This window comes from Oncorhynchus tshawytscha, linkage group LG30 (genome assembly GCF_018296145.1).
Source record: "Oncorhynchus tshawytscha isolate Ot180627B linkage group LG30, Otsh_v2.0, whole genome shotgun sequence".
Lineage (NCBI taxonomy): Eukaryota > Metazoa > Chordata > Actinopteri > Salmoniformes > Salmonidae > Oncorhynchus > Oncorhynchus tshawytscha.
Window position 1 is genome coordinate 13,659,676 of NC_056458.1, and position 25,963 is coordinate 13,685,638.

At 43.9% G+C, this 25,963-nt stretch overlaps 1 protein-coding gene across 14 annotated transcripts in view; it reads left to right on the forward strand.

The window, feature by feature from the left end:
• LOC112250268 (RNA-binding protein Musashi homolog 2) overlaps nt 1-25,963 on the forward strand; it is a 332,528-nt gene that overhangs the window by 248,346 nt on the left and 58,219 nt on the right. For 8 of the 14 annotated variants that reach the window (XM_042309137.1, XM_042309138.1, XM_042309136.1 and 5 more), the window contains exon 9: nt 11,486-11,657. In XM_042309137.1, the coding sequence (XP_042165071.1) occupies nt 11,486-11,657 (172 nt within the window). The remainder of the gene's footprint in view (nt 1-11,485; nt 11,658-25,963) is intronic. The other 6 variants (XM_024420267.2, XM_024420266.2, XM_024420271.2 and 3 more) reach the window with 1 other exon arrangement.

Sequence of the window (25,963 nt, forward strand, 5' to 3'; positions counted from 1 at the left end):
TGGTTGAGTGGTCGAGGAGTTTGTGAATTCGTTAGTAGGCAAACGGAAAATGGTCCTCCCGTCCTCGATAGCCTCCTTTTGGCGAAGAAGCACAAGTGTATCCTACCTGAGTCCTTCACAGAAGAGTTTTGAAATCTGCCACACATCCTTTAATCTATAAAATGTCTTGCACAAATTCGTTTTTATCCCTTTATACATTTATTTTGGGATTCCACCCTGCAAACGTAATTTGCCTGATGACGCGTGATTGGATATGGATTCTCATTTCATACACATTTTCATCCACTTACCCCCTCCTCGCTGCCTCTCCTCGATTACCTTTAAGCTTTTTCAAAAGGAGTCTAGAAATGACAGAGGAGAGAGGATGCAGGAGTTGAGCAAATCTAATTGAGAAAAGCAGTTTGAGCTATTCCAGGAAGGGACATTGCAGGCTAGCTCAGTGCTGCCCCCTCTCATTGAATAACTCAAGCTGAAGGCCGAGCTACTGCAGGCTGCCATTAGCAACTAAATTATCCCTATGACTTCTTCTGTGTGCAATTTTAAAATAAGCGGTTCAAGGACATACATCTGGTGTATTACAAGCAATTATTGGTACCATGACAGGTGCCGTGTGTTTTTTATGCACATTGCGCGTAACATAGTGACCCACCATTATTGCATCACACAGCCATGAAACAGGAAGCGATTTTCTTGCTGTCATTTTCCCCCAAATTCTTTGTGAGCGCTTTTACCATGTCCCTTCAGTACAAGCAGCTTATTTTGCCTCTCATTTCATGATTCAGTCCTTTGAGGAAGGAAGTCATCCTGTGCTCTCTGGTTCAGTACTCTTTGTGTGGCTGTGCAATTGCATACGCCAAAAGGAGGTGGCATATCTGTGTGTGCTTCCTTCATGACAGATTTACTTTGGGGAAAAGTGTTTGGTACCCTGCATCTGAAAGGTCTAACCATCTGATTATGGAGAACAGGTTGTCCTGACAAATAAACGATCATCAACGTCCCCTAGTCTGCTCTTTCTTCTCACCTCTCCTCTCATAGAGTTACAATAGTAGAGATGCAGAATCACTAAAACCTTTGGTTTATAGGTGGAGCTGTGAAGAGGGTGTTCTCAAGATGGTCTACTGCCGTAAAAACTATCCACCATAAATAATGGACGTATTATGTAAGCTACCATTGTTCTTTACTGTGACGTTAGAAAAAATTATGCTTTTTTAATATGTGATCGACCGGCCTGGATTCGGTCTTATGTAGCAAAATTTTAAATTGTGTTTTTTACAGTGGATAAAAGCAGAGACAGAGCTACAAAATGAGATATTATACACTGCATTTGAGGAACAATGGGAAAGTAATTCTGCTTTGAAAGTTGATCAACTTTTGAGAAAATGGCCTTTGAATGTTTTGGTACTTACTGGAGAGCTCTTCTTCGTCTACACCCATTCAGCATCGTTCACACCCTCTTAGTTTGCTCCACCAATCTCTTTAAGGGTTGATCTGAGCGTTATGTCCTAACAGCAGTCAAGCACCCAAGCTAACTGGCTAACAGTTGTCGAAATTAACTATTAAAATGGACACGCATAGTGGAGTCTTTTGTTAAGACATATAGCTTGCTAGCTATTTTATTTATTTATTTTTATTTCACCTTTATTTAACCAGGTAGGCTAGTTGAGAACAAGTTCTCATTTGCAACTGCGACCTGGCCAAGATAAAGCATAGCAGTGTGAACAGACAACAACACAGAGTTACACATGGAGTAAACAATAAACAAGTCAATAACATAGTAGAAAAAAAATAATCTATATACATTGTGTGCAAAAGGCATGAGGAGGTAGGCAATAAATAGGCCATAGGAGTGAATAATTACAATTTAGCAGATTAACACTGGAGTGATAAATGATGAACAGATGAACATGTGCAGGTAGAGATACTGGTGTGCAAAAGAGCAGAAAAGTAAATAAAATAAAAACAGTATGGGGATGAGGTAGGTAAATTGGGTGGGCTATATACTGATGGACTATGTGCAGCGATCGGTTAGCTGCTCAGATAGCAGATGTTTAAAGTTGGTGAGGGAGATAAAAGTCTCCAACTTCAGAGATTTTTGCTATTCGTTCCAGTCACAGGCAGCAGAGAACTGGAAGGAAAGGCGGCCAAATTAGGTTTTGGCTTTAGGGATGATCAGTGAGATACACCTGCTGGAGCGTGTGCTACGGGTAGGTGTTGCCATCGTGACCAGTGAACTGAGATAAGGCGGAGCTTTACCTAGCATAGACTTGTAGATGACCTAGAGCCAGTGGGTCTGGCGACGAACATGTAGCGAGGGCCAGCCGACTAGAGCATACAGGTCGCAGTGGCGGGTGGTATAAAGTGCTTTAGTAACAAAACGGATGGCACTGTGATAAACTGCATCCAGTTTGCTGAGTAGAGTATTGGAAGCTATTTTGTAGATGACATCGCCGTAGTCGAGGATCGGTAGGATAGTCAGTTTTACTGGGGTAAATTTTGCGGCGTGAGTGAAGGAGGCTTTGTTGCGAAATAGAAAGCTGACTCTAGATTTGATTTTGGATTGGAGATGTTTGATATGAGTCTGGAAGCAGAGTTTGCAGTCTAGCCAGACACCTAGGTACTTATAGATGTCCACATATTCTAGGTCGGAACCATCCAGGGTGGTGATGCTAGTCGGCGTGCGGGTGCAGGCAGCGAACGGTTGAAAAGCATGCATTTGGTTTTACTAGCGTTTAAGAGCAGTTGGAGGCCACGGAAGGAGTGTTGTATGGCATTGAAGCTCGTTTGGAGGTTAGATAGCACAGTGTCCAGGGAAGGGCCAGAAGTATACAGAATGGTGTCGTCTGCGTAGAGGTGGATCAGGGAATCGAATCGCCCCGCAGCAAGAGCAACATCATTGATATATACAGAGAAAAGAGTCGGCCCGAGAATTGAACCCTGTGGTACCCCCATAGAGACTGCCAGAGGACCGGACAACATGCCTCCGATTTGACACACTGAACTCTGTCTGCAAAGTAGCTCCAACCAGGCAAGGCAGTCATTAGAAAAACCGAGGCTACTGAGTTTGCCGATAAGAATATGGTGATTGACAGTCGAAAGCCTTGGCCAGGTCGATGAAGACGGCTGCACAGTACTGTCTTTTATCGATGGCGGTTATGATATCGTTTAGTACCTTGAGCGTGGCTGAGGTGCACCCGTGACCGGCTCGGAAACCATATTGCACAGCGGAGAAGGTACGGGGGGATTCGAGATGGTCAGTGGTCTGTTTGTTGACTTGGCTTTCGAAGACCTTAGATAGGCAGGGCAGGATGGATATAGGTCTGTAACAGTTTGGGTCCAGGGTGTCTCCCCCTTTGAAGAGGGGGATGACCGCGGCAGCTTTCCAAACCTTGGGGGTCTCAGATGATACGAAGGAGAGGTTGAACAGGCTGGTAATAGGGGTTGCAACCATGGCGGGGGACAGTTTCAGAAATAGAGGTTCCAGATTTTTCAAGCCCAGCTGATTTGTATGGGTCCAGGTTTTGCAGCTCTTTCAGAACATCTGCTATCTGGATTTGGGTAAAGGAGAAGCTGGGGAGGCTTGGGCGAGTAGCTGCGGGGGGGGAGGGGGAGCTGTTGGCCGAGGTTGGAGTAGCCAGGAGGAAGGCATGGCCAGCCGTTGAGAAATGCTTGTTGAAGTTTTCGATTATCACGGATTTATCGTGGTGACCGTGTTACCTAGCCTCAATGCAGTGGGCAGCTGGGAGGAGGTGCTCTTGTTCTCCATGGACTTTACAGTGTCCCAGAACTTTTTGGAGTTAGAGCTACAGGATGCAAATTTCTGCTTGAAAAAGCTGGCCTTTGCTTTCCTGACTGACTGGGTGTATTGGTTCCTGACTTCCCTGAACAGTTGCATATCGCGGGGACTATTCGATGATATTGCAGTCCGCCACAGGATGTTTTTGTGCTGGTCGAGGGCAGTCAGGTCTGGAGTGAACCAAGGGCTATATCTGTTCTTAGTTCTGCATTTTTTGAACGGAGCATACTTGTCTAAGATGGTGAGGAAGTTACTTTTAAAGAAAGACCAGGCATCCTCAACTGACGGGATGAGGTCAATATCCTTCCAGGATACCCTGGCCAGGTTGATTAGAAAGGCCTGCTCGCAGAAGTGTTTTAGGGAGCGTTTGACAGTGATGAGGGGTGGTCGTTTGACCGCGGACCCGTAGCGGGTACATGCAATGAGGCAGTGATCGCTGACATCCTGATTGAAGACAGCAGAGGTGTATTTGGAGGGCAAGTTGGTCAGGATAATGTCAATTAGGGTGCCCATGTTTACGGATTTAGGGTTGTACCTGGTGGGCCTTGATTATTTGTGTGAGATTGAGGGCATCTAGATTAGATTGTAGGACTGCCGGGGTGTTAAGCATATCCCAGTTTAGGTCACCTAACAGAACAAACTCTGAAGCTAGATGGGGGGCGATCAATTCACAGATGGTGTCCAGAGCACAGTTGGGAGCTGAGGGGGGTCGGTAGCAGGCGGCAACAGTGAGAGACTTGTTTCTGGAGAGATGAATTTTTAAAATTAGAAGTTCGAGCTGTTTGGGCATAGACCTGGAAAGTATGACAGGCTATCAGGCTACTTTGCAGGCTATCCCTGCAGTAGATTGCAACTCCTCCCCCTTTGGCAGTTCTATCTTGACGGAAAGTGTTATAGTTGGGTATGGAAATCTCAGAATTTTTGGTGGCCTTCCTAAGCCAGGATTCAGACAGGGCAAGTACATTGGGGTTGGCAGAGTGTGCTAAAGCAATGAGTAAAACAAACTTACGGAGGAGGCTTCTGATGTTGACATGCATGAAACCAAGGCTTTTTTGATCACAGAAGTCAACAAATGAGGGTGCCTGGGGACATGCAGGGCCTGGGTTTACCTCTACATCACCCAAGGAACAGAGGAGGAGTAGGATGAGGGTGTGACTAAAGGCTATCAAAACTGGTCGCCTAGGGCGTTGGGGACAAGGAATAAAAGGAGCAGATTTATGGGCGTGGTAGAATATATTCAGGGCATAATGTGCAGACAGGGGTATGGTGGGGTGCGGGTTTGGCGGAGGTAAGCCCAGGCACTGGGTGATGATAAGAGAGGTTGTATCTCTGGACATGCTGGTTATAATGGGTGAGGTCACCGCATGTGTGGGAGGTGGGACAAAGTAGGTATCAGAGGTGTGAGGAGTGGAACTAGGGGCTCCATTGTAAACTAAAACAATGATAACTAACCTGAACAACAGTATACAAGGCATATTGATATTTGAGAGAGACATACAGCAAGGCATAAAGTAATCGCAGGTCTTGATTGGGAGAGCTTACTAAAACAACAGGTGAGACAACAACAGCTAGTCAGCTAACACAACAACAGCAGGTAAAATGGCGATGACTAGGCAGAGAGGGTCGGATTAACTACACACAGAGCCTGAGTTCGCAGCTGGGGCCGACAGATAAAACATAAATAAACAGAATGGAGTACCGTGATTAATGGACAGTCCAGCGGGCATCAGCTATATAGCCAAGTGATCACAGTGTCCAGGGGGCAGCAGTAGATGTTTAGCTAGCTAAACAATTAACCATAATCACTACTCATGACGTTACTACCCTGCATAAATCTGCAGGTAGCTAACCAACCAGGTTCAAAGTTAGCTAGCTAACATTAGGCTATAACTAGCCAAGCAATATGCTCTGAGATACAAATAATAAGATCATACATGTAACATTAACTAGTGAGCCAGCCAGCTAACGTTAGATAGCTAGCTAACAGTACACTTGAAAATGAATTTGTCAAAATTAGAAACATGTAATATCTAAAAATGTAGCTAGCTAGACTATCTTACCAATATACATCATGGTTGGACGCTTCTCCTTGTCACTGATGCCCTTAGTTTGAAGATGTAATCCGGAGACAGGTGTTTTATGCATCTCCTTAGCTATCATACTCTAATTCCACTGATTTCAAAGCTCGGTCCTTGAGAAGGTGGAGCGCAACACTTATGCAGTTCTACTAAGCAATATATAGGTTTTAAAAGCCGCGCTAGACAGGATTACCTACACATACTAACCAGCTCAAATAGACAGAAGCATGCCATATGGCAGACCAATCCGAGCTCATCTCTCGTCATGTCCAGCCCACTCATTATCTCAGCCAATCATGGCTAGCGGGAAGGTTGCTGTCGTTTTCTGTGGCTAAACCAACTAGGCTCGTAATTTTAACAATTTTATTCATATTTACAGATGGCATACAAGTTTGTTATTAAGGCACATGAAAGTTCACATGTTCCAGAAGGCATTTCTGCCCAAAAAAACACATTTAGATTTTTTTTAAAGATTACGTTCAAACGGCTCTCGTGTGAAGGAGTAACCAGCGACATACGCCTAGTTTCCTGAAACGGGTCACATATATGTAAATTGCATCTGATTCTGTTGGTTAGAATGTCTTGACGTTGTTAAAGTGTGATGATGTTTGCATTGAGTTATAAGTGATTTCACCCTTTAAACAACCTCTAGTGTAAATATTCAGCAGTCAAATGGCTGTGAGCTCATTTTTCTTAAGTGAATAATCCCATGGCCTGTGCCCACAGGCTTGACATCACTCAGCTGACTGACATTTTCACACCATTCATTGCTTTTTACTGTTCAGCTGGGAATTGGAAGGCTATAGTGGATGAATCACGCTGTTTCCCTTCTCCAGAGTGCTAGCCCTTTTAAGTAGACTGATATAATCCACTCTGTAGTGGAGTGAACGCTGCCGCAACGTAGACCACCCCACGCCCGCTCCACGGCACGCATCCCAGAGGACAGCATTGCTGCAGGCCTGATACAGGGCTGACACGCCCACACAGCTCCCTACAACACCCACAAGGTTAATGGGAATGAGAGATCTATTGAGAAGGTCACGACCACTGGATAAATCCTGCCCTCTCAGTCTGGCAGAGTCAGCTGTGTTTCAAAGATGGGGATGCTTACTAATACGTCCTTATCTATCTAACTGGGCCGTCGTAGCAGCACCACTACAAGGAGAATCAGAGGCAATGCTTATGGCCTATAGATAGTGGCGGTATCTCTGTCTATCTGTCTGTCTGTCTGTCTGTCTGTCTGTCTGTCTGTCTGTCTGTCTGTCTGTCTGTCTGTCTGTCTGTCTGTCTGTCTGTCTGTCTGTCTGTCTGTCTGTCTGTCTGTCTGTCTGTCTGTCTGTCTGTCTGTCTGTCTGTCTGTCTGTCTGTGTGTGTGTGTGTGTGTGTGTGTGTGTGTGTGTGTCAGGAGGGTAGAGGATGCTCTGAGGCAGCCTGATTGAGAGTCTCAGGTCTGAGTAGTGATGTGAACTCTCCTCTTGGCCCGTCTATCCCCCACGTCTTTCTGTGTTGCCCTCACACACTAGCCGCCAAGCTCTCGGCTCATTTTTAACAGACGACAGGATAGGAGAGGAAAGCTATTCCCCTGAATAACAAACCCACTCCAACCAGACCTGACTGACTCACAGCAGCCAGCCCGGGGATTCACTCCCCCCCAGCCCATGTGGTTGGTGGATGGCCCAGCTACCTGGATGTGACAGTGGGCTGTGAGGTGTGTATGCTGGGGGAGGGAGGGACTGGAGCTGCTGGGGAGAAGAGAGTGGTGTACCTGGCACTTCCTGTGCTTGTTCCTGAGCTCCTGTCCAGCTGAACACCACCCAGCCGACCACTGAACAGAAAGTGTGTGTAAGCATGTGAGGTGGGTGTAGGTGTGTTAGCCCCAGTCAGTGTGTAGGTGTGTGAGATGTGTGAGGTGGGTGCCCCAGTCAGGGTGTAGGTGTGTTAGCCCCAGTCAGTGTGTAGGTGTGTTAGCCCCAGTCAGTGTGTAGGTGTGTTAGCCCCAGTAAGTGTGTAGGTGTGTTAGCCCCAGTCCAGGTGTAGGTGTGTTAGCCCCAGTCAGTGTGTAGGTGTGTTAGCCCCAGTCAGTGTGTAGGTGTGTTAGCCCCAGTCAATGTGTAGGTGTTAGCCCCAGTCTGTGTGTAGGTGTGTTAGCCCCAGTCAGTGTGTAGGTGTTAGCCCCAGTCTGTGTGTAAGTGTGTTAGTCCCAGTCAGTGTGTAGGTGTGTTAGCCCCAGTCAGTGTGTAGGTGTGTTAGCCCCAGTCAGTGTGTAGGTGTGTTAGCCCCAGTCAGTGTGTAGGTGTGTTAGCCCCAGTCAGTGTGTAGGTGTGTTAGCCCCAGTCAGTGTGTAGGCGTGTTAGCCCCAGTCAGTGTGTAGGTGTTAGCCCCAGTCCAGGTGTAGGTGTGTTAGCCCCAGTCAGTGTGTAGGTGTGTTAGCCCCAGTCAGTGTGTAGAGACTTTTAATAGTCCTATTTGTACTGCCTGGTTTCTCTCCACTCAGTATAGAGGTCATTCCCTGACAATTAGACTGCTAGTGTGCACTCTCCTGCTCTGCTTCCCCTTCCTCCTCAACCCCTCCCACACCTTACAGGTATTTAAGCTCCCATTTGCTTTGATTGGAAAATGATGGTCGCTCTCACAGGGTAGGAAGCGTAGAGGCACAAATGGGGGTGAGAGAAGAGAGCAGCGTCGCTAGCTAGGAGGACAGGTGCTCTGTGACAGCTACAAAGTGCTTTGCAGCGAACGAAGGGACAGTGTGTTTCTATGGCCTCTGCTTCTTTAATTGACTAGCCCTCCAACAGCCACTAATCTTAGTGGTCTAACACTGCAGCTTTTCCTCGGGAGATAGCGAGCCATCACACTACCACAGCAGCCTTCACACTAACACAGCAGCCTTCACACTACCACAGCAGCCTTCACACTAACACAGCAGCCTTCACACTAACACAGCAGCCTTCACACTAACACAGCAGCCTTCACACTAACACAGCAGCCTTCACACTAACACAGCAGCCTTCACACTAACACAGCAGCCTTCACACTAACACAGCAGCCTTCACACTACCACAGCAGCCTTCACACTAACACAGCAGCCTTCACACTACCACAGCAGCCTTCACACTAACACAGCAGCCTTCACACTAACACAGCAGCCTTCACACTAACACATCAACTTTCACAGTAACACAGCAGCCTTCACACTAACACAGCAACCTTCACACTAGCACAGCAGCCTTCACACTAACACAGCAGCCTTCACACTAACACAGCAACCTTCACACTAACACAGCAGCCGTCACACTAACACAGCAGCCGTCACACTAACACAGCAGCCTTCACACTAACACAGCAGCCTTCACATGCTAACACAGCAGCCTTCACGCTAACACAGCAGCCTTCACACTAACACAGCATCCTTCACACTAACACAGCAGCCTTCACACTAACACAGCAAGCAGCCACCATCCACATTTGTACACCACAACTATTAATCTAACACAGCAACCTTCACACTTAGGCACGGGCAACTTTTATTCTAACTCAGCAACTCACGCTGTATAATAACACTGTATAATACCAGGGTGTTTCTACAGTGGAGGATCAGTGAAGGAATGGTAATGTTTGCCTGGAGCTTGTCAGAGCAGAGCAGAGGTGCAGCCCTGGCCATTTGCATTTGTATGGATGCTGGGGTTTACCTGCACTGTGCAGTGGTATCCAACCCAGCAGAGGAGAAGCAGCTTATATTGTGCAGTGGGCAGGATGACATGCATGTGAATTTGAGAGAGAGAGAGAGAGAGAGAGAGAGAGAGAGGCCCTGTTAAATCTGAGGCTGTGGGTTAGACACGAAGCCAGGAGGCAGACAGACAAACAGATGGACAGGCCTAGGGCCCAAGCAGGCAGTGGAGCAGACAGATTGTGCGGCGCAATGAACAGGCTCGGCCTACCAAAAAGAAGAGCAGGCGATAGACACATGGCACAGACACGCCAGCCCTGTCAGCCGAGCCAGTCACACAGACACACACTCCTGTATATTTCATAAAGCCCAGATAGATGTGTGGTAAATAGGATACGGCTGGAGATGACTTTCTCACTGGTGTGGATGACCCCCCTTCTCTATCAGTCTGTCAGAGTGGAATGTTATTTCTGGTCTGATCAACCCCCCCCCCTCCACCACACACACCCCTCCTAGACAGGTCCTGCTCTGTTTACCCCAGCTGCTCCACTCTGAAGGATTGAGATTGTGAAAGCTTGTGAATTTGTGTGTGTTTGCGTGTGTATGTGTGTGAGACTTTTTGTGCGGATGTGTGTGTGCCCGTGCTTGGCATGTGTGGTTTCATGTTTGTATATGTCTATACAGATATATCTGTGTGCATGTTCTTTAGCGAGAACATTGATGTATTTCTCTCAGCGGTGTTGACATAGAGTACATAATTTATTTTGTTGCATATACATGTTCATACAGGCTTGCTGTATTGCTTGTATTTAGACCTGTCACATCTACCAGCTGATAAGCATTGTGTTGGAGGAGAATATGTTAGTCATAAGAGGGCAGAACTAAGTGTGTGTGAGAGCAGAGAGTAGATGGCAGGAGAGATAGAGAGGGGAGCGAGAGAGAGAGAAATAGCGCAAGAGAGAGACCCACAAAGAATTCACATTTTAATAAACTCCCATATCTCTTGGGTGAAATACCACAGTGTGCAATCACAGCAGCAGGATTTGTGACCTGTTGCCACAAGAAAAGGGCAACCAGTGAAGAACAAACACTATTGTAAATACAACCTATATTTATGTTTATTTATTTTCCCTTTTGTACTTTAACTATTTGCACATCATTACAACACTGTATATATACATAATATGACATTTGAAATGTCTTTATTTGTTTGGAACGTTTGTGAGTGCAATGTTTTACTGTTCATTTTTTATTATCTATTTCACTTGCTTTGGCAAGAGAGAGAGAGAGAGAGAGAGAGAGAGAGAGAGAGAGAGAGAGAACGAGCGCTCCAGGTGGAATGGGCTGGGTACTGTAGAGCAGATGAGCACACAGAGGCAGAAATTTGAATTTGACCAACCTGGCCTCAGCATTCACTCTACTGTCTCTCTGTCTCTCTCTAGGAAGACTGACAAGAATTTGAATAAAAGGACAGAAAACAAAGGCATTCACTGAGATGATGGGGGCTGTCTAAAGTGTTTTGTGTGGAAGTCAGGGTGGAGGATTCTTTTCTCTCCATACTCCTCAGTCTACTCCTGAATGATAAGAAGGTCTGCCAGGGTTAGAATAGACATGAAGCCTCTCCACTAGCAGGTGACTGTGGTGCTGTGGGCAATAGAAAGTGGCTACAGGAAGACATTTTCAAATAATCAATGGAGACATCGTGTTTGGAGGCTCTTCTACAACTATCCTGATGCACCAGTAGTTTCAAAAGGCACTGGAATACTCTGAAGGATTGACCTTAGATATTTTCCCAGACAAGCAAACTTTAGCTTTTTAGAAAAAAGCAACAGTATTGTTCTGTGAGTCCTACTGGAATCTGGATATGTCCTGCCCAGTCCCATTCTTCTCCCTCCATGGGGCCAGTAGGACTCATTTTTTTCATTTTTTTCCCCACTGTGTCCACAGGTAGAATGTAAGAAGGCCCAGCCCAAGGAGGTGATGTTCCCACCAGGCACGCGAGGGAGGGCCAGGGGCCTGCCCTACACCATGGATGCCTTCATGCTGGGGATGGGCATGCTGAGTGAGTATGGACCAACACTACTCCAGCAAAGTCCAGCACACTACTCAGTCCCACACGGTAACATTCCCTAACACTCACTCTCCAACAATCGTGCAGGTCTCTGATTCATTGTTTTTTTTTAAGTAATAAAGGAGAACCAATGTGCTGGTGGTATACAGTGCTTTCAGAAAGTATTCACACCCCTTGACTTTTTCCAAATGTTGTTGTTTTACAGCCTGAATTTAACATTAATTAAATTGAGATTTTGATCACTGGCCTACACACAATACCCCAGAATGTCAAAGTGGAATTATGTTTTTTTTTTTTTTTTTTTGGGACAAATTCTTAAAAATAAAAGCTTAAATGTCTTCAGTCAATAAGTATTCAACCCCTTTGTTATGGTAAACGTTAATACGTTCAGGAGTAAAAAGTTGCTTAAGTCACATAATACGTTGCATGGACTCACTCTGTGTGCAATAATAGTCATTCAAAAATCATGTGAAAAACTATTTCTGTACCCTCCACACACACACACAGTACAATTATCTGTAAGGTCCCTCAGTCTGAGCAGTGAATTTCAAATACAGATTCAGCCACAAAGACCAGGGAGGTTTTCCAATGCATCGCAAAGAAGGCACTTGTTAGTAGCTGGGTAAAAATAAAAAAGTAGATGTGGCAAAGTAATTCACTTTTTCTCCTGAATACAAAGTGTTATGTTTGGGGAAAATCCAATACAAGGCATTACTGAGTACCACTCTCCACATTTTCAAGCATAGTGGTGTCTGCATCATGTTATGGGTATGCTTGTCATTGTTAAGGACTGGGGAGTTTTTCAGGATAAAAAATAAATGGAATGGAGGTAAGCACAGGCAAAATCCTAGAGGAAAACCTTGTTTAGTCTGCTTTCCACCAGACACTGGGAGATGAATTCACCTTTCAGCAGAACAATAACCTAAAACACAAGGCCAAATATACACTGAAGTTGCTTACCAAGAAGTCAGTGAATGTTCCTGAGTGGCCGAGTTACAGTTTTAAATCTCCTTTGAAATCTATGGCAAGACCTGAAAATTATTGTCTAGCAATGATCAACAATCAATTTGACAGGACTTAAATATTTTTTTCAAGAATAATGGGTAAATGTTGCACCATCCAGGGGTGGAAAGCTCTTAGAGACTTACCCAGAAAGACTCACAGCTGTAATCGCTGCCAAAGGTGCTTCTACAAAGTATTAAGGGGGTGTGAATACTTCTGTAAATGTTCTATTTCTTTATTTCATTTTCAATACATTTGCAAAAATGTATTGAGTCTAACTAATGTCTCGTGAGATAGAGGAAAATGTACTCAGATTAACTGAGCTCCACATTGAGCTCATCTAAGGTGTGCCGTTTCCGTGTCCACAAGAGGTCTATTTTCCTGGCGCTGATGAGTCACGGGTGGTCCTGGGCGTAGGGAACAGGGCACCACATTACCGGGATAAATGGAGAGGAAAATTGAGGTGATGTCATATTATGGATTCATCACTCCATCTGTGTGACCCCAGCAGTGGGTAATGACAGGGACACAGAGGGGTGTCATGGAGGGCCCTCATCTGTAGGTAGCCAGCTGTAGCTATACCTCTTCTCTCCTTCATCATCATTCAGCTCCCCATCTCTATCTTTCCTCACCTCTCTGTCTCAGGGCGAGGGGTTGCTAAGGGCATGACACTGATATCAGACTGATTTTGCTGATGGTTTATGGTAAAAGTGGCAGTAACATCCGTAAGTGGTTCTGTCAGCACTGTCTAAGTAGTTCCCAGTCCAGATTTTGTCCGTTTGAACTATTTAACAAGCACAGTGAACTTTTCGGAACTTATTACGGATCAATGCGTCACTATGGATGAGGGGAAAAACAGTCTGCTCCGGAGGGAGAATAGGGGCAGAGGAGGCGGGGAGTGCTCATGTGAGAATATTAACTGCCAACTTATTTGGAGACACTCTTATCTAAATGAAATTGGAAAAGGCAGGACAGCGAAACATTCCATTGTATAATTTGCATTTGGAAAAAAAACCAGAGCCAGGCTCATTATTTAAGGAACTGTAAGGTTCTTATAAGCCAAATCTCATTAAAACTTGCCCCTAGTTCCTTTGTTTACTGCACCTAATCTAGCCATTTATCTTTATTGTGTTGTGCCCGATGTATGTTTGCTGAAATTAATACAGATTTGAGCCTGGGCAAGTATGGGTGTACCAGATGGATAATTGATTTTGAAGTGAATCAGAACTGTTGAGCCATAAAATAGGTACATTAGCATGCATATTAATAACGCAAATAACAGGGCCTGGAAACAGCCACCGGGCCAGATCCAATGACAGACTTTATTTACTGAGATGGCGGGCGGCAGAGATGCTAGGTTCAACACAGCAACACGCCAGAGTAATGAGTTTCCTTCTTCTCCTCTCCTCCTTCTCTTCTCCTCCCTCTTTTTGTCTTCTGTCTTCTCCGCTCAGACTCAGATCCCCCTAGTGTATATGCTCGTACCCCTACCTCTGTTAACAATGACATGTTGCATATACACACATGCTGATTGGGGTGTCTGAATTATGTGTCCTGTTTAAAGTAACTGTCCAGTATTTATGACTTACAATATGAGTGAAATTGTTTTCCTTAAAAAAAATGGTAATTAACTATGTTAAAAAAGCAGCTTTTCTGTGTTGGAATGGTGTAGGCATACCTCAACAATATAATGGTGTGGGTGTACCTCAACAATATAATGGTGTAGGCATACCTCAACAATATATGGTGTAGGCATACCTCAACAATATAATGGTGTAGGCATACCTCAACAATATAATGGTGTAGGCATACCTCAACAATATAATGGTGTGGGTGTACCTCAACAATATAATGGTGTAGGCATACCTCAACAATATATGGTGTAGGCATACCTCAACAATATAATGGTGTAGGCATACCTCAACAATATAATGGTGTAGGCATACCTCAAAAATATAATGGTGTAGGCATACCTCAACAATATAATGGTGTGGGTGTACCTCAACAATATAATGGTGTGGGTGTACCTCAATAATATAATGGTGTAGGCGTACCTCAACAATATAATGGTGTGGGTGTACCTCAACAATATAATGGTGTGGGTGTACCTCAATAATATAATGGTGTAGGCGTACCTCAACAATATAATGGTGTGGGTGTACCCCAACAATATAATGGTGTAGGCATACCTCAACAATATAATGGTGTGGTCATACCCCAACAATATAATGGTGTGGGTGTACCTCAACAATATAATGGTGTGGGTGTACCCCAACAATATAATGGTGTGGTCGTACCCCAACAATATAATGGTGTAGGTGTACCTCAACAATATAATGGTGTTGGTGTACCTCAACAATATAATGGTGTTGGTGTACCTTAACAATATAATGGTGTGGGTGTACCCCAACAATATAATGGTGTGGGTGTACCCCAACAATATAATGGTGTAGGCATACCTCAACAATATAATGGTGTGGTCATACCCCAACAATATAATGGTGTGGGTGTACCTCAACAATATAATGGTGTGGGTGTACCCCAACAATATAATGGTGTGGTCGTACCCCAACAATATAATGGTGTAGGTGTACCTCAACAATATAATGGTGTTGGTGTACCTCAACAATATAATGGTGTTGGTGTACCTTAACAATATAATGGTGTGGGTGTACCCCAACAATATAATGGTGTGGGTGTACCTTAACAATATAATGGTGTAGGCGTACCCCAACAACAGAATGGTGTGGTCATACCCCAACAATAGAATGGTGTGGGCGTACCTCAACAACAGAATGGTGTGGGCGTATACCGGTCATAAAAAATATTATTCTATTATTAATATTTTGTAAATGGTCTGTTACAGATACAATTTTAAGGTGAAATGTTTTGTGTTTTTTCTCCCATTTATGCCACCAATACAAGTAATACATTATTTGGGTATGAGTTAACAGAATATTAAGTGATATTTTCAATGGACAGTTACTTTAAACGTCTATGAATGTGTGTCAGACTGTGGAGATGAGTGGGTGTGTGACAGAGTATGGAGATGAGTGGGTGTGTGACAGAGTATGGAGATGAGTGGGGTGTGACAGAGTATGGAGATGAGTGGGTGTGTGACAGAGTATGGAGATGAGTGGGTGTGTGACAGAGTATGGAGATGAGTGGGTGTGTGACAGAGTATGGAGATGAGTGGGTGTGTGACAGAGTATGGAGATGAGTGGGTGTGTGACAGAGTATGGAGATGAGTGGGTGTGTGACAGAGTATGGAGATGAGTGGGTGTGTGACAGAGTATGGAGATGAGTGGGTGTGTGACAGAGTATGGAGATGAGTGGGTGTGTGACAGAGTATGGAGATGAGTGGGTGTGTGACACAGTATGGAGATGAGTGGGTGTGTGACAGAGTATGGAGATGAGTGGGTGTGTGACAGAGTATGGAGATGAGTGGGTGTGTGACAGAGTATGGAGATGAGTGGGTGTGTGACAGAGTATGGAGATGAGTGGGTGTGTGACAGAGTATGGAGATGAGTGGGTGTGTGACAGAGTATGGAGATGAGTGGGTGTGTGACAGTGTATCGAGATGAGTGGGTGTGTGACATAGTATGGAGATGAGTGGGTGTGTGACAGAGTATGGAGATGAGTGGGTGTGTGACAGAGTATGGAGATGAGTGGGTGTGTGACAGAGTATGGAGATGAGTGGGTGTGTGACAGACTGTGGAGATGAGTGGGTGTGTGACAGAGTATGGAGATGAGTGGGTGTGTGACAGACTGTGGAGATGAGTGGGTGTGTGACAGACTGTGGAGATGAGTGGGTGTGTGACAGATTATGGAGATGAGTGGGTGTGTGACAGAGTATGGAGATGAGTGGGTGTGTGACAAAGTATGGAGATGAGTGGGTGTGTGACAGAGTATGGAGATGAGTGGGTGTGTGACAGACTGTGGAGATGAGTGGGTGTGTGACAGAGTATGGAGATGAGTGGGTGTGTGACAGACTGTGGAGATGAGTGGGTGTGTGACAGAGTATGGAGATGAGTGGGTGTGTGAGAGACTGTGGAGATGAGTGGGTGTGTGACAGAGTATGGAGATGAGTGGGTGTGTGACAGAGTATGGAGATGAGTGGGTGTGTGACAGAGTATGGAGATGAGTGGGTGTGTGACAGACTGTGGAGATGAGTGGGTGTGTGACAGAGTATGGAGATGAGTGGGTTTGTGACAGACTGTGGAGATGAGTGGGTGTGTGACAGAGTATGGAGATGAGTGGGTGTGTGAGAGACTGTGGAGATGAGTGGGTGTGTGACAGAGTATGGAGATGAGTGGGTGTGTGACAGAGTATGGAGATGAGTGGGTGTGTGACAGACTGTGGAGATGAGTGGGTGTGTGACAGAGTATGGAGATGAGTGGGTTTGTGACAGACTGTGGAGATGAGTGGGTGTGTGACAGAGTATGGAGATGAGTGGGTGTGTGACAAAGTATGGAGATGAGTGGGTGTGTGACAGAGTATGGAGATGAGTGGGTGTGTGACAGACTGTGGAGATGAGTGGGTGTGTGACAGAGTATGGAGATGAGTGGGTGTGTGACAGACTGTGGAGATGAGTGGGTGTGTGACAGAGTATGGAGATGAGTGGGTGTGTGAGAGACTGTGGAGATGAGTGGGTGTGTGACAGAGTATGGAGATGAGTGGGTGTGTGACAGAGTATGGAGATGAGTGGGTGTGTGACAGAGTATGGAGATGAGTGGGTGTGTGACAGACTGTGGAGATGAGTGGGTGTGTGACAGAGTATGGAGATGAGTGGGTTTGTGACAGACTGTGGAGATGAGTGGGTGTGTGACAGAGTATGGAGATGAGTGGGTGTGTGAGAGACTGTGGAGATGAGTGGGTGTGTGACAGAGTATGGAGATGAGTGGGTGTGTGACAGAGTATGGAGATGAGTGGGTGTGTGACAGAGTATGGAGATGAGTGGGTGTGTGACAGACTGTGGAGATGAGTGGGTGTGTGACAGAGTATGGAGATGAGTGGGTGTGTGACAGAGTATGGAGATGAGTGGGTGTGTGACAGAGTATGGAGATGAGTGGGTGTGTGACAGAGTATGGAGATGAGTGGGTGTGTGACAGAGTATGTGTGAGGAAAGTTTACATTTTTTCCCTTTATGGGCAAGTGACTGCGGTTGCTCTGTATGCCCCTGATGTGCTGTAGCCCTCCCTCCATGTCCTGAGGCAGCGGCCCATGTGTCAACAGAGCGCCACAGAACAGTATTCACGCCATGCCCTTTAAATACCAGCCCCTGACCCCCCCACTCCCTGCCATGTAGATGTGCCTCATTTAACTCTCTGCTGGGACAGTCAGCACATACTACCTAGTGAACTGCAGCAGGAGGCCCAGGGCAAACACACACACAAATACACTCACACACACACAGACACAGACACAGCAAGGCCGGTGCCAGAAGGAATCAGTTGGATGGGCATTTGATTTCCATAGGGGGGCCAGTTTTTTCACGGGACCTCCTATGTGTGGACGTGCACCATTCTTTTTAACAGTATGCACAAATAATCATTTTGTTGTTGTCAGTACAAAAGGTCAGTACAAAATCATCACAAAAGCAATAATGGCATTATAATGACTATACTGAACAAAAATATAAACGCAACATGTAAAGTGCTGCATGTTTCATGAGGTGAAATAAAAGATCCCAGAACATTTCCGATATGCACAAAAAGCTTATTGCTCTCACATTTTGTGCACAGATTTGCTTACATCCCTGTGAATATTTCTCCTTTACCAAGATAATCCATCCACCTGATAGGTGTGGCATATCAAGAAGCTGATGAAACAGCATGATCCTTACACAGGTGCAACTAGGTGACAATATTGGTGACAATATTACCGCCACATGGGCAATCATGAGTCATGACTGCAGTAAAATTCCATGTGACATGGTAATCTCCTTTCATGCACTCTGGACATGCTTTGGTATTACCCAACTTGCTAACTACCATCAGGTCCTAATGGCCTGGTACTCCGGGCTCTATTGTCCCTCTTTAGAGACACCACAAAAATCCTGAATTAAAATGATGATTGTGCCATTATACAATGCATAGCCTAACGCATATTACATTACGCATGGTAGAAAAACATAAAACAAAACTGATTTAAGATGTCTTTGGTACATAATTGGTCTAGCCTACACTCCAAAATTAAACAAATTAAAGTAAATCACTTTTGAGTGTGGACCGTATTATTATGCAGATTGGATGGACTGGTTACCTTGTGCTACACTCCAAAATGTCTATCCATGAGTCTGGAAGAGAACGTATAGCCCTAGGCGATGCTGTAGGTTCATTGATTGTGCAGGGCGGCTTACAGTTAGCCTACAATTAGTGCATTTGTATTTGAATAGCCTAGTAATAGGACATTGTTTATGTTTCCATAATTAATAGGGTGACACATTCCCTTCAGCTTTACAGAATATCACCAACATGCGTTTCCATCCCCTCTCTCCTTTATTCCTTTCTCGAGCGTGCAGATGGCTGTCAACAGTTTAGGGAAATATGTTTAATTGCGAAAACACATTACTATTGATGTTCCTGAACAGATTTCACTTGGTTTCCCAAATTAAGCCCTGGGTAGCTGCAGGAACAAGGTTGGAGAGCCCATGGCATACAGAGTGCGGACAGAATATCACCAGTCGGGCCAGCGAGATCATGCTCCTCAAACAGTGGTTGATGCTTGGAGTGAATTAAGTGTTCTTCTATTTATTCATCAGCTGCTCATATCAAGCACATGCTAAAACCCAAGTAGCTTACAAAGTAGACCGGCGGAAAGCGTGGCCTCCATTCTCTATTCGAATGCATACAGATGGCTTGTATTTCCCCCCCTGCCCCTTTGATAATGGGCCATTCTAAAACGAAACTCATTTGACATATTAGTAAAGATTAGATTCATTTGAGAATAGTCTGATTGGTGAAAATATGATCACTTGATGAGAGAACAGCTGTGAAGCCTGAGGCAAGGAACAGAGCGCAAGGTTTTTTTTTCTACTTTCTCAAATAGTCAATAGTCAATAGTCACATCATGCAGCCCATATATGTGTTGATTCCTAAGACATTCTAAAGGTTTGTATCATTCACAACTAAAGTTGACGAATAAATCTAGCACATAGGACCTATGATCACTTTTACGCTCGACATAGACACTTTATATGCCCACTCGCTCTGTAATGTGAAAAATTTCAGTATGGACCTCGCTTTATGCACGGGAGCATCGTCATGCTGAAACAGGAAAGGGCCTTACCCAAACTGTTGCACAAAGTTGGAAGCACAGAATCATGTAGAATGTCATTGTAGACTGTAGGGTTAAGATTTCCCTTCACTGGAACTAAGGGCCCTAGCCCGAACCATGAAAAACAGCACCAGACCATTATTCCTCCTCCAACAAACTTTACAGTTGGCATTATGCATTGGGGCAGGTAGTGTTCTCCAGGCATCCGCCAAACCCAGATTTGTCCGCCGGACTGCCAGATGGTGAAGTGTGATTCATCACTATAGAGAACACGTTTCCACTGCTCCAGAGTCCAATGGTGGCAAGCTTTACACCACTCCAGCTGACACTTGGCATTGCGCATAGTGATCTTAGTGCGGCTGCTCGTCTATTGAAACCCATTTCATGAAACTCCCAACGAACAGTTCTTGCACTGATGTTGCTTCCAGAGGCAGGTTGGAACTAGGTAGTAAGTGTTGCAACCATGGACTGATGCCTTAAGAAGGAAATAAATTCCACAAATTAACTTTTAACAAAGATGGTTGAGAGAATACCAAGCGTGTGCAAAGCAGTCATCAAGGCAAAGGGTGGCTACTTTGAAGAATCTCAAATATAACATATATTTTGATTTGTTTAACACTTTTTTGGTTACTACATGATTCCATATGTGTTATTTCATAGTTTTGATGTCTTCATTATTATTCTACAATGTAGAAAATAGTAAAAATAAAGAAAAACCCTTGAATGAATAGGTGTGTCCAAACTTTTGACTGGTGCTGTATGTGTGAAATTAGTTTAGGTATTTTTTAGGTGAAATTTTGAGGCAATTATCAGGGTTATTATCAACTTGGCATGGCACCTTCAACTATCGGGAGAACTACGTTCGTGAGAAGCAGGGGCAATGGAGGAAAACCATTTAAAAAATGATGTCCTCTTAAAACTGGTTATAACACCAGTTCTGTTTGTGATATTAAGATTATAACAAAGACAGTGTGTTTTATAGACTGATTTAGAAAAATGTCAAGGACAGAGGGGGGGGCATGACTTTAAAAATGGCAGAGTAATATTTTTTTAAATGAATGAACAGTCCAAATGACTGCTTTAGCAGTTCTAGTGTGGGTTTTATAGTAAAGAAATGTCATTTAACTGTACAAATGTATGACCTTTTAATGTGGTATGAACACAACCTTTCATGATGGTTTCATCTGAACGTCAAACAAATCACTTATAAAGTAGGTTACCTTTGCACGTTCGTCCAAAATAGCATTTTAGCGAGCGAAACAACGCCCCTCTGTCTTACAAGAAAAGAGAAAGACATTGCCATACTATTTTAGTCCAGACAGAATCAGATACATGGGCTACACTTACTGAGACAGAGGGGCGCTCTTTCGCTCGCTCAAATACTTTATCTGAGATTGATGCATCTTTCCGTCGGCTCGCGTCTTGGTCAAATAAATTGTCAGTGGTGTAAAGTACTTAAGCAAAAATACTTTAAAATACTACTTAGGTATTTTTGGGGGGTATCTGTACTTTACTTTTTATATTTTGGGTAACATTTGCCTTTACTTCACTACATTCCTAAAGAAATGTACTTCTTACTCCAAACATTTTCTCTGACACCCAAAATAACTTGTTACATTTTGACAGGAAAATGGTCCAATTCACACACTTATCAAGAGAACATCCCTGGTCATCCCTACTGCCTCTGATCTGGTGGACTTACTAAACACAAATGCTTCATTTGTAAATTATGTCTGAGTGTTGGAGCATGCCCCTGGCTATCCGTAAATGTAAAAAATAATAATAAATTGTCCCGTCTGGTTTGCTTAATATAAGGAATTTGAAATTACGTATACTTTTGATACTTAAGTACATTTTAGCAATTACATTTACTTACTACTTAAGTATATTTAAAACCAAATACTTTTAGACTTTTACTCAAATAGTATTTTACTGGGTGACTTTCACTTTTACTTGAGTCATTTTCTGCTAAGGTATCTTTACTTTTACTCAAGTGTGACAATTGAGTACTTTTTCCACCCCTGTAAATGATCATTATTTAAATATTTTATTTGAACGGGCAAGGAGGTACGGTAGGGCAGGCCTGGCCCCCCAAGGCCTGCCCATAACGCCTGCCCTGACACACAGTGTAACGGTTCTCTTTTGGTGAAGGAGAGTCGGACCAAAATGCGGCGTGTAGATTGCGATCCATGTTTAATCAACAAACGTAAAACACGAATCAATACAAAAACTACAAAAAACAACAAACGTGGAAACGTAACCAAAACCGAAACAGCCCTATCTGGTGAAAACAGGAACAATCACCCACAAACACACAGTGAAACCCAGGCTACCTAAATATGGTTCCCAATCAGAGACAATGACTAACACCTGCCTCTGATTGAGAACCATATCAGGCCAGACATAGAAATAGACAAACTAGACATGAAACATAGAATGCCCACTCAGCTCACACCCTGACCAACCAAAACATAGAAATATACAAAGTAAACTATGGTCAGGGTGTGACACACAGGCTGAAATATTCCCACCGAACTCCATGTGGTTTGTTCAATCACAGTTTAGGTGATGGTATTTTTTTACATTGACGGGACAAATTCTAAAGCAATGTGTGTATTATCATTGTCATCGTAGAGATAATGATGCCATCACTTCCCATGATATCACATCATTGCCAAATTCACAATGATCCACCTCTGACACTTCTCTTTGTGTTCAGTGATTTGTTTTCTCATCAGTCCCTAAGCTGGTCTAGCCTCTCATATTTCGTTCCTGCAGGTCAGGTCTCCCCTCATCGCCCCTCAGTCAGAAGCATCTTCTCACTTGTTCAGGATTAAATTGAGCTTTGTCATGGGCAGCAAAAGGCTGATTGGATATTTATTACCCAGACATACATGTTTCTTTGCCCTGGAAGTAGAGAGCTGGCCTCTAAGCTGGCCTCTGTCTCTGTCACAACACCCCTGGTCTGGTCTGGTCTGGGGTGATGCTGAGAATTGACAAGGCTTAGCTGGGGGAAGCCGATTTAAAGTGTCCGATGACTATACTATATCCTATTTCTGTATAAAGTTAGTTGCAGCGTAAACTCACTAGAGAGAGCAAAGCTATTTGACATAAAGGAGACTTTCACAGGGGAACAGCAAAGTAGTTTATTAAGTTAGTACTCTGTGATAACCTTAACACAAGCCTATCATGGTGTGTGTTCTCTATAAAACAAAGATATCTGAGTGGATTCTAGTGATTTGCTTCTGGCTTGAGGGAATCCCTTTTTACTGGCTAATTTAGACAAAGCTTTGGCTGGAGATGATAACAACTTTTTATGACAACAGATAAAGGCTTTTGAAATAGCCTCGCTTTAAAAGGAACAGTATGTTTGCGATGATCAAACTGATCTTCCTTGATCTGTCCTTCGATCAAACTCACTCACTTACTCACCTGTTCACACACTGTTCACACACTCAAATTTCTCAATATACAGAGGGATACACACACATGCACACAAACACACACACGCACAAACAGAGACACACACTCAGCTCTCACACACATCCCGAACACACACTTTCTCAATATGTTCCCACAGCTGCTGCTGTTTGAAAGCTGTCCAGATAATGAACTTGTGGACTGGTGGTTGTAATGAGCGTCTTGACAGCAGAGGAACAATAAATCAACTTTGTCTTGTTGGCCCGACGGGTCTGCTTCAGCTTTACTCACACACACACACACACACACACACACACACACACACACACACACACACACACACACACACACACACACACACACACACACACACACACACACACACACACACACTCTTATCCATCCTCCATCTGGCTGGGATTGATACTGTGTATGTTTGTGTTCAAATCAAATTGTATTTGTCACATATGCCGAATACAACAGGTGTAGGCCTTACAGTGAAACGCTTACTTACAAGCCCCTAACCAACAGTGCAGTTTACAAAAAAGAATAAGAAATAAAAGTAACAAATAATTATAGAGCAGCAGTAAAATAACAATAGCGAGGCTGTATACAGGGGGTACCTGTACAGAGTCAATGTGCAGAGGCACCAGTTACTTGAGGTAATATGTACGTGTGTGTGTGTGTGTGTGTGTGTGTGTGCGTGTGTGAGCATCTCTATACAGTATACTGAGATCTGGCCTACTTTCCCCTGTATTTCCAGGTATGTTTCAACTGGTAACTGTTCAGCTGACATATTGCTCATTAGGGCCGGCCCCGACCCAAAAAAAGAATGGTCAACCGATAGTTGTCTGTTCTTTCGACCAATCGTTTGGTCATCATTTTTAAACGTGTATTTTTCGATATATAGACACACCCTATGTTTGAATGAAATCAACTTTATGTAGGCTACTTTGCTTGTCTGATGCTTTAAAAAATGAAGACACAAAAATTACTAAAGAGGGAGCCAGAGATTAATATAAACAGAAGAAAAAATCCTGTTCCCGACCCTCCGACTGCCCGCTGCTGCTGGTCCACTCCTGAAGTTGCCGGTAATAGGCTACACCAGTGGTTGGCAACCTTTTCCATTTGGAGTGCCAAGTTATCATACCATTTCTACTGATCTGCGTGCCAGTTATGATTTTCATATGCACATTTTTGTGGATCAGTTTCATTTAATTTATATTAAAGTCTTCATGTCTCAAAATCAATGTAACGTGGTTAATCAAAAATCTATCTAAATGAAAGTTATACAAATCAAAAAATTACTTCTATTGCCATTGCCAATATGTAAAAATAGCCTACATAAACCAACAAATAAAAACATTGCAGCCTGCAGGCAGAAAATATCCTGATAAAAATAAATATCCTATAAATCACATTGGCTACGCATGGCCTGTCTGAAAATAACTTGAAACATTGCATCAGATATTAACTCCAGCCTGATCATGCTAGCTAACTTGCCACATTGTTTAAGCTTCGGACAGACAGACACAGCTGCAGACTATTTGCGCATGGGATTGGAAGTAATCAGGTAGGCCTATTTTTATGTTTCCACTGGACATTTTTTCCCCCCTTTCATGTTGTGGTTATCGAAAGGGAGAGAGCTGGAAAGACTTAAATAGGCTACATTAAGGAACTATTGGCACATTTTGTCATGTGTGCTCCCTCTCCGGCCTCTAGGTCACCAGGCTGCTCGTTATGGCACACACCTGTCCCCATCGTTACGCGCATCTGCGCATAATGACACTCACCTGGACTCCATCACCTCCTTGATTATCTGCCCTATATATGTCACTCCCTTTGGTTCCCTCTCCAGGTGTCATTGTTTCTGTTCCTGTGTCATGTCTGTGCGTTGTTTGTGTTTCTTATTTTGTATTATATTGTGTTTATTTATTAAAACACTCACTCCCTGAACTTGCTTCCCGACTCTCAACACACATCGTTACATATTTATAGGACTACATGTGACCGCTGAGTCACAGTAATCTCCTTTTTATATACTCTATACATGCTTTGGTACTACCCAACCTGCTAGCTACCATCAGGTCCTAATGGCCTGGTACCCAGACTCCTGGTTAGAAACCTTTGCGTGCAGGCCAGGAAGCCTAGGTCGAATTCTATGCGAAATCAGGTGCGTGTCCTTACTCAAGATTGTCTTTTGTTTGGAGCGCTCCTGTCAATGAATTAATTGACAACTCATAAGTGGAATTAAATAAACCCAAAACTTTTTCTCACAAGTGAAGCCTAGGTTGTGTGCTCTGCAAACAACATGTCCACTCCTACAATGACAACGGTAAGACTGTAATAATAATATATTGAATGCATTAACCTAAATTACCGTAACCAAACAAACATTGTAGATTAGAAATTATGGGAATTAACAGTAAATGTAGGCTACTACTGGTGATACTGGTGGGCCATCCCTGCGGCCTCTTCAGTGAATTAGTCCACTGAGACAGATGTGAATCAGACAGTTGTCTCGTGTGCCATAAATCGTTTTATATACAATACCAGTGAAAACTTTGGACAGACCTACTCATTCAAGGGTTTTTCTTAATTTTTTACTATTTTCTACATTGTAGAATAATACTGAAGACATCAAAACTATTAAA